This window comes from Thunnus maccoyii, chromosome 11 (genome assembly GCF_910596095.1).
Source record: "Thunnus maccoyii chromosome 11, fThuMac1.1, whole genome shotgun sequence".
Lineage (NCBI taxonomy): Eukaryota > Metazoa > Chordata > Actinopteri > Scombriformes > Scombridae > Thunnus > Thunnus maccoyii.
The window spans coordinates 2962253-2971952 of record NC_056543.1 but is presented as its reverse complement, the minus strand read 5'-3'; the positions used below and the strand labels follow the sequence as shown (position 1 = coordinate 2971952).

The 9700-nt window shown below is 39.6% G+C and overlaps 1 protein-coding gene across 1 annotated transcript; it reads right to left on the bottom strand.

Annotated features, from left to right (window-relative positions):
* Positions 1–3690: 3690 nt before the first annotated feature.
* On the bottom strand, positions 3691–8339 carry fgf9 (fibroblast growth factor 9). The gene is made up of 4 exons (XM_042426714.1): positions 7070–8339; positions 6480–6608; positions 6179–6282; positions 3691–4325 (listed from the first exon to the last, which is right to left on the bottom strand). The coding sequence occupies exons 1-4, from the start codon at positions 7260–7262 to the stop codon at positions 4143–4145; spliced, it is 609 nt and encodes a 202-aa protein (XP_042282648.1). The 5' UTR covers positions 7263–8339; the 3' UTR covers positions 3691–4142.
* Positions 8340–9700: the final 1361 nt, after the last annotated feature.

Below are 9700 nucleotides of genomic sequence, written 5' to 3'. Positions count from 1 at the left end.
CTGCCCTCCTGCTGCGTCTGCACTTTGGTACAAAGGGACACCTGAGCAGGTGAGTGCTGCCACTCGCAGTGGGGATCGGGTGACCCTGCACCTCCCACTCTGTGGGTAGGATTACATACTCGTGTGTCCCCAAAGTGTCCGGGGACGAGGTACAGAGAGGAGGAGGGGGGCTGCTGGTCACAGAGGATTCACTGTCCAGCTGCTTTCACAAGAATTTATAAAATCAAACGTGTTATTTAGGGACAGGTGTGTCTTAAACCAGCAGTCAGGTGTCCATAGGAACAGTAACGTAATCATTCCTCTGGAAGTGATGGAGGCCAAAATCCACAGTGTGTCCACACAGTTATTTAAAAGTCTGTGTGAAGCTTCTATTCAGCTTCAGCAGTCTGAGTTAGTCATATCAAGTGGATATCTGACACATTTACAGTCTTTTTAGCATCAAATTCCCTCTTTGTGTTTCCTCGGACAGTGTTTCCCTGTTGAGCTGCAGGTGGAAGTATAGTAACACAAAGAGGAACTTTGGCACTAAAAAGACTGTAACGTTGAAAGATATCTACTTGATTTGACTCATTTGGACGCTGAAGCTTCATATTAGCTTCAGATAAACTTTTAAATACAGTTTTTGTACAGAAGGAGGACTGTGGATTTAATCCTCAGAGTCTACAGTCATGTCTGCTGCTCTGTGAGGTTGTAAACAGGCAGAGCTTAAGACCAACATTAGCATTTAGCAGGTTTAATATTTACTAAGGCATGTTAGCATGCTAACATTTACTAATTAGCATTGCTGAGGATGATGAGAATGTCCAGTGGTGGAAGTACTCAGATCCTTTTACTTAAGTAAAAATACCAATACAACGATGTAAAAATACTCCATTACAAGTAAAAGTCCTGCATGAAAAATCCTCCTACAGTAAAAGTACATAAGTATTATGAGCTTGATGTAGTTAAAGTATTGCAGTAAAAGTACATAAGTATTATGAGCTTGATGTAGTTAAAGTATTGCAGTAAAAGTACATAAGTATTATGAGCTTGATGTAGTTAAAGTATTGCAGTAAAAGTACATAAGTATTATGAGCTTGATGTAGTTAAAGTATTGCAGTAAAAGTAGTGGTTTGGTCCCTCTGACTGATATATTATTATATATGACATCATTAGATTATTAATAGTGAAGCATCAGTGTTAGAGCAGCATGTTACTGTTGTAGCTGCTGGAGGTGGAGCTAGTTTACACTACTTTATATACAGTTAGCTAGTTTAGTCCAGTGGTTCCCAACCTAGGGGTCGGGCCCCTCCAAAGGGTCAGCAGATAAATCTGAGGGGTGGTGAGATGATTAATGGGAGAGGAAAGAAGAAAAAACAAAGTTCTGATACACAAATCTGTTTTCAGTTTTTGGACTTTTTCTCTAATCTTTGATTTTTGCTGAAATATTGGATCATTTGAACATTTATTGAAATGAAAGCATGTGAGAAGTTTAGAGGGAAAAATCACTATTTGGTGGAGCTGTTAACAACTCATAGACATGTGAAATGTGACCCCGACTACACACTGCTTTTTGTAATGGAAATACTCGAGTAAAGTACAAGTACCTCTAAATTATACTTAAGTACAGTACTTGAGGAGCCTGTCAGATGTGAACAGTCTGAGGAGCTTCGTCCGCTGATCTGAAGGAAACTAAAAACCTGGTCGACCTGATGATGGCGCTGGATGAAATGTCAGGGGATCATTTGAAGTTATTACGGTTCATCGTGAGGAGAACGCAGCTATAAATAACACTGCTGTGGTCAAACCGGTTCAGATGAAACTCAAACTGTCTGCAAGGCGACATGCTGCACGACAAAGTGAGAAAATATGTTTCCAAATATATTTATGTCATTCACAGCTGTGCCAAATTATTGGTCAGCTTGAATTATTAAAAAATAAATAAATACATTTTGTGGGATCCAGAAATATTTCTCACTGAAATACAACAATACTGTTATCAATAGAGTTCAACATCCCTCCACTGATGTTTCATATCAGCAATAATCAATCAATAATCAATAAATAAGTTTTTCTTGATATTTGAGTTTCTGATTGAGTTTATTTTGTGGAGAGTTTCATTCTAATCAGCAAAAAACTACTTCAACACAATAACATAATAAAAAAATAGATATTTTATTAAACACTGAATTATAAAACAAAAATAAATAAAGCTACACAAACAAAATAAATAATAAAGTAACAAAAACTACAAATGTTTTTATAGTTTTTCTTGTTTACAGGCTTGTTCTGGATGAAGAGTTCATTCTAATTCATCTAATCATCCAAAAATATCTATAAAACACAAAAGACTCAAACCACAGATCAATATTACACTAAATGTGAAAATGTTTTCAGTCCTTTCAGAGAATCTACTGGTCACTCAAGTTGTAAACACAACACTGACATATTATCACCTAATAAAGTTCTTATAGCTGTTTGCTGTTTGCATCAACTGCCGACATCATCATTCATCTGGAGTCGTGTTTCTGTCCACCTGGTGAATGTAAGTGTCTGTTTTTACTCTCCACCAACTCCTGAGGGAAATATCTGGCTCTTTAGCTGCTAAATGCTCCACTATGTTCACCAGCTAGTCTACAGCTAACTGTGTCTGTTTGCTGTTTGTGGCTTTTTACAGTTTTTTCTCTGTAAACAGCTGCCTGCTGCAGACATTTATGTTGCAGAGAGTGAAGCTTTCTGGCTGGAAAACCCTAAAAAATGAGCTTCAAGAGGCTCATTTAATGACTCTGCTGAGTTGATGATAATTTTCTGTGGGTTTGTCACAACTGACACCTTTTTACATTCATTGGTCATATAAAAATATTGATTTGTGCAAGTTTAAAGAGAAAGAAAATGACACAAGTTCAGTTTGGGACTACATGGAGGACAATAAGGTTGTGTGAAAAACTTGTTTGTTAAAAAGATTTGTTGTTTTTCTGTGTCGTTGTAAACTGAATATCTGAAGGTGCGATGAGGATTTTTCTCCCTATTTTGTTACATTGCATGAACTAAACAATTAAAATAATTGTCAGATTAATCGATAATGATAATAACTGTTAGTTGCCGGCCTGTGGATAATAATTTTACCTGTGTTACATGTAAATGAGAAGTATATCATGTATACTAGTTATCAACATGGACAAAAACACTATAAATACCATAGAAATAGAAATAATCACTGTTTGAGTGTCACACAGCAGCTCAGTTTCTGTAAGTTCACACATCAGAGGTAATTTAAACACTTTAGACACAAACAATCCTCCAATCTACTCAACACATTAAGTAAACTACAGATAAATAACTGTAGCTAATAAAGAAATAAATATTATGGCATATTTGCCATGTATGTGCAATTTGGAAAGAATAAACCTGCATTATTCTGTGTTTTAAACAACTTTTCTTCACATGAGCCAGCTGCTGTTGAATGGTAAACACTTAAAGGTGACATATTCTGCACATTTCCAGCTCTATATTTATATTCTGGAGCTCTACTGGAATATCTTTGCATGATTTCCAGTTAAAAACTCCTTATTTATCTTCTACTGGTCCTTTATGCAGCCCCTCAGTTCAGCCTCTGTCTGAAACAGGCCGTTTTAGCTCCTGTCTCTTTAAGGCCCCGCCTCCTGATGAGCCCACTCTGTTCTGATTGGTCAGCTTTCAGGAAGCTTCCTCCGGCTCCGGAGGCTACGTAAACAAACTATAGTAGCAGGATTTCACTTCTTTTTCTCCTTCTTTACAGGAAATGTCAACCTGAAATTAGATCTGAAATATGAGAGCGGACGACGTGAACAACACATGGAAACACCTTAGCAACCACCTTAGCAACCACCTTAGCAACCAAGGCTACGGGACAGACGACTGTTTATGCGTGATGAGCCGACGTCAGCTCATCAGCAAAGTAGAAAAAATGTAATAAGGATGATTATTGCATCTGTTCCACAGCAGAGCCATGAACTTGTAATAATACTGTAATGTGGTTTTATATTCAGTAGTTTGTTCTCCATGTTCTCAGGCCCAGACGCTGATCTCTGCTCTGCTCTAATTTCAGATGCAGCAGGAGAGACTTCACTTCCTCATTAGGATACAGGTCTGCAGAAGCTGTAAATCCTGAGGCAGGATCCTGATCACGGTGTCCTCCGGGGCAGGAAGTGGGTGCAGGACTGGTGGCGGCCCACGCTGTTGCCCTTCCTGACCTCTCCTTTGTGGGACAGAGCCAGATAGAGTCCCGGGTGAGTCAGAGAGGAGTAGGTGGTGTAGTGATTCTCCTCCAGGTTCTCTTTAAACAGGCAGTCGTCAGTAAACTTCTCCTGGAACAGACAGCGAGAGAATATCATCCAACTGTGTTTCTGCTCCATCATGCAGCTCTACAAACAGTGTTTAGACAAGAAAGTTTATCATAAATGAATCTTTAAAGCAGACAGACACTAACGAGGTTTCCATCCAACTGTAGCATAAAACCTGCAAAAGAAAATGTAACGAATCCTTTTCATCCACTGCTGTTATGTGACTGTGAGGAGATAAACAGCAGCTAATTCTCCATTAAAGATGCACTATGTAAGATTTGGCCAGAATTTTAGTTTAAACCATGTATTGTGTTGCAGAGATATCTGCTGAAGTTAGCATGCTAACCAGCTAGCCCCGGACCGTCCTGTCTTGTGACACCACTTTGTACCTCAAGAGGCGACAGTGAGTCACTGCAGCGTCCAGTCTGCCTTCAGTCCAACATGACAGGAACAGGAAGTAGCGCCGCCCTGAGCCACTGGCAGTAATGGTGGAGATTTTGAGACGGGTTGGAAGCTGCTGATAATATGTCACTTTATTAAGTTTTAATATTTTTTCATGTGAGAAAGTAACCATTTAGACTCCTAGTATGTGGTCAGTTTATCCAAATAACACCTGTTTGTAACTTTGCGCCGACGTTGTCAGAGATGCAGCAGCAGCAGCTGAACTGATCTGTGCAGCTGTTTGAATATTTACTGCTGCCTCTAACGTCTCTGCAGCATTTTGATATCTTGATATCACAACATTGATTCACTGTCAACAGTAAACTTTACGCTATATTCAGTGAGTGATAATTCTCAAAATATCACAAACTTTTTTATTTTTTGTTTTTGTGGATAAAAAGCAAACGTAAACAGACTTAAATGATGACGTTCATGAAGCATGAAGAGCAGAAAACATCAGATCTGTGTGGAGCGATGATGAAGAGACCGTAACCTTCCTCACATCAATACATGAAACAAGCAGAAATGTCATATTTCCATCATATTCTCCATCATCTGAGCTTTGACTGCCGCTAATGACGTCATCTTGTTGTGTTCTTCTGCAATAGTTTAAAGGTGCACTATGTAAGATTTGGCCGCCTGCAGCTGGCTTAATACCAATAAAGCAAAATTTGAATTTTGCTTTATTGGTATAAGTTACACATAATACAGACTTTATGCTCGTCTCAAACTGTTAACTCATAGTCCTTCAGAATTAATGTTTTCTCATTACTCAACACCAGACACCCACTGATCATACTGTTAGGAAATAGCAGCATGGACGCCTGGCCAATCCTAGCGCTCAAATGCTACGCAGGGCGTGTTGCCAAGAAAAGCAGTGGGATCCATAATAACGCCGTACTATCGCCTCTGTCTGGAACAGGCCATTTTAGCGCTTGTCTCTTTAAGGCCCGCCTCCTGATGAGCCCACTCTGTTCTGATTGGTCAGCTTCAGGAAGCTTCCTCCGGCTCCGGAGGCTACGTAAACAAACTATAGTAGCAGGATTTCACTTCTATTTCTTTACTCCAAATGTGAACTTCTCATATACATCCATACATGAATCAGATCTGGAATATGGGAGTGGACAATGTGAACAACATATGGAAACACCTTAGCAACCACCTTAGCAACCAAGGCTATGGGATGAACAATCTGACGTCATCACGAGGAGGAAGTAGAGGCAACTTTGCAAACGAGGCATCCAGAGCAGGTTGCAGCCCTGACTTTTGACTCACAGGCAGCATTTCTACATAAATTCACCTCAAGTTTTGTAACTTTGACCATGTTTAACATCTGACATCAGAACAGGATATAAATAACAAAACCACAAAAAACAGAATATGTCCCTTTGGATCCTGCTGTATCGCCGGTGTGAGCTGTGCAGTCGGCTACGTACCGCTCCAGACGCCAGTCCTTCTGCGCTCATACAGAGGTACAAGCCACTCTTGACTCCTCTGATTCCTACGACTCCGTGTTTCATAGCGAAAACCTTCAGCCGACCTTAAAGAGACGGAGAAACGTAGGGTCAAATAACGCAGAAAGGACATAAAGGCCTGAATATATTCCTGAGGTATAACGGACATGTGGCCAAATCTTCAGATAAAAACTGATTCTAAAATATTGAAAACAAGTAAAACCTCAGAAGACTGCAAATCGTGTGTCATGGTGTCGAGGTCATACATGTGGACTGAACTCACAGTACTCGGTGGGTTTGTGGACGCCTCCGACGGCGCCGCCGGGCAGAATCTGTAGATGGAAGCCAATCGAGACGCGACAGTAGAGCAGCTGCTGTTTGAGGCCTTCTCTGATTAGACGATCACTGGAACCTGCATTACAAAGACATGACTGGTTGTTTGCAGCAGTGGAAGAAGCATTCAGATACCTTTTACTGCAGTAAAAGTACCAATGCAGCAATGTAGAAATACTCCGTTACAGGTAAAATCCTACTACGGTTCCCAACATAGGGGTCGCGCCCCTCCAAAGGGTCAAATCTGATTTCATCCTGGGAGTAAAACTTTTGATGCTCTTTTGATTATTTTCTTGCTTAATTCATGAACCTTTTTGTCTAAAAAATGTCAGAAAATAGAGAAAATTGTCTTCATTGATCTGGATTTTCTGAGTCCAGGTTGACATGTTCAAATGTTTTAATGTACAAACCCAAAAATATTCAGTTTACCATCATTTTGATACAGAAATGTCTAAAATTCTCACATTTGAAAAGCTTCAATCAGCAAATTTTTGGCACTTTTACTTTAAAAAAAATGACTGAAATGATCATTTTCTCAACCTTTTCCTTTCAGCAGCGAGTCCCTCATGTGCAGCTTCCAGAGGCCTCGGAGGTGAGTTCCCTGGTCCTCGGCTGAAACCGCCGGATCTACTTTCTTTGCTCCCACCGGCCAATCACACGCAGCTGAAAGCAGCAGCAGCAGCAGCAGCAGGACGCCGGGCAGCAGCGAGGAAACATTCATAGTGAAACACATCAGATATCTGACAGCAGAACAAACAGTGACGGTCAACAGTCATGTCCGCTGACGAAGGGTCACGCAGTCTTCCTCTTCTTCTTCTTCTGCTGAACTCTGAGCTCCGCTGAGACACCGTCCTGTCCTCTCTGCTCCCTCCTCCTCCTCCTCCTCCTCCTCCTTTTATCTCCTCCTCGCCTCTTTCTACTCTGAAGCTCTGACAGACGCAGGAACACGGCGAGATACTCGACTGTTATCAGTCACGTATCAGGAATCCTTCCAACAACATGATGTTCTCTGAGTGCAGAGAGATCTTAACCTGCTGTGACTGAACCTCTTCAGATTCTACTGTGATGAAGATGAAAGATGGAGAACAAGTGAAGTCAGATGATACTTTAGGGTTTGGTTATAGCCTGCAATCATAAATATGTTTTCAAGTTGCCCAATCAGACCTCTGACGGGCGAGAGACATGCAAACTGTCTGTTCAGTATCACAATCACTGATAGTGAGAGCAGGAAAACAAAAGCATAACACAAATATAGTTCAGGGATCTTGTGGAGGGTAACCTCAGCTGTGTCACGTTTTGGTTATTTAAAGGTTTAAAGGAGGTTCTAGCCTAACAAATAAACTATGTAGACACCTGAACTAGAGCTGCAACGCTGCAATAGTTTGATTATTAAATAACTGTTTTTGTAGGTTTTTTAAAACAAAAAAGCTAAAAATGTGCTGATCTAAGGAATTATAATGTGCGTTTTTCTCTCTCTCCTCTCCCTCAACTGTGATTCTGCTGCTCTAACAGCCTCCACTGACTCCTCACACGCTGGTCAGAACCTGGCTGCAGACCAGTCTACTTCCTCCTCATTAAACTGGGAAAACATTTCTTTATGGAGCTGCTTTGTGCACGGAGGCGTTGTCACGTTGAAACAGGAAAGGGTCACATACCTTCAGACGAACCCTGGATGTAGGTGGAAGTAGACGAGCTGCCGACGCCGCGGTGGAGCCTCACGAGTATATTTATAAAGAATTTCACTTTATTTACTCAAGTACTGAAGTACAGTTCTGAAGTACTTGTACTTTACTTGAGTATTTCCATGTGATGCTACTTTCTACATTTCAGAGGGAAATATTGTACTTTCTACTCCACTACATTTATTTGACAGCTTTAGTTACTTTTCAGATGAAGATTTGACACAATGGATAATATAACAAGCTTTTAAAATACAACACATTGTTAAAGATGAAACCAGTGGTTTCCAACCTTTTTGGCTTTTGACGTCTTACAAAAAGCAGTGTGTAGTCGGGGTCACATTTCACATGTCTATGAGTTGTTAACAGCTCCACCAAATAGTGATTTTTCCCTCTAAACTTCTCACATGCTTTCATTTCAATAAATGTTCAAATGATCCAATATTTCAGCAAAAATCAAAGATTAGAGAAAAAGTCCAAACACTGAAAACAGATTTGTGTATCAGAACTTTGTTTTTTCTGCTTTCCTCTCCCATTAATCATCTCACCACCCCTCAGATTTATCTGCTGACCCTTTGGAGGGGCCCGACCCCTAGGTTGGGAACCACTGGACTAAACTAGCTAACTGTATATAAAGTAGTGTAAACTAGCTCCACCTCCAGCAGCTACAACAGTAACATGCTGCTCTAATACTGATGCTTCACTATTAATAATCTAATGATGTCATATATAATAATATATCAGTCAGAGGGACCAAACCACTACTTTTACTGCAATACTTTAACTACATCAAGCTCATAATACTTATGTACTTTTACTGCAATACTTTAACTACATCAAGCTCATAATACTTATGTACTTTTACTGCAATACTTTAACTACATCAAGCTCATAATACTTATGTACTTTTACTGCAATACTTTAACTACATCAAGCTCATAATACTTATGTACTTTTACTGCAATACTTTAACTACATCAAGCTCATAATACTTATGTACTTTTACTGCAATACTTTAACTACATCAAGCTCATAATACTTATGTACTTTTACTGCAATACTTTAACTACATCAAGCTCATAATACTTATATACTTTTACTTTGTAGGAGGATTTTTCATGCAGGACTTTTACTTGTAATGGAGTATTTTTATATTGCTGTATTGGTACTTAAAGGTTCTACACTATATTATTATTATGATATTATATTACACTTAAGGTTATAATTATGAGGGTATTACGTAAACTTTTCAATGAATCATGGTCCAGTTTTAATAGACGACTTCCTGCTGGTTTAATGAGCGACGCCACACAGAACCTTCACATCCAGACTGTGGACGTTGGACAGAAGCTGCTTTCATGTTGTTTACTTTTTTTTTTTTTTAATACAAAGCCTAACTTTAACTTTAGACGAGTGTTTTCAGACTGAATATCTTAGTGTACATCAGAGTAAACATGGTAAGTAATGCTGTTGAAAATGTTGAGAGTGTCGA

Coding starts and splice junctions, on each gene's coding strand:
- fgf9 (XM_042426714.1), bottom strand. CDS start 7,262: ATGTGTTTCACTATGAATGTTTCCTCGCTGCTGCCCGGCGTCCTGCTG. Junction 6,609..7,069: donor CTCGCTGCTGAAAGGAAAAG/GTTGAGAAAATG, acceptor TTTGTAATGCAG/GTTCCAGTGATCGTCTAATC. Junction 6,283..6,479: donor CCACAAACCCACCGAGTACT/GTGAGTTCAGTC, acceptor CGTCTCTTTAAG/GTCGGCTGAAGGTTTTCGCT.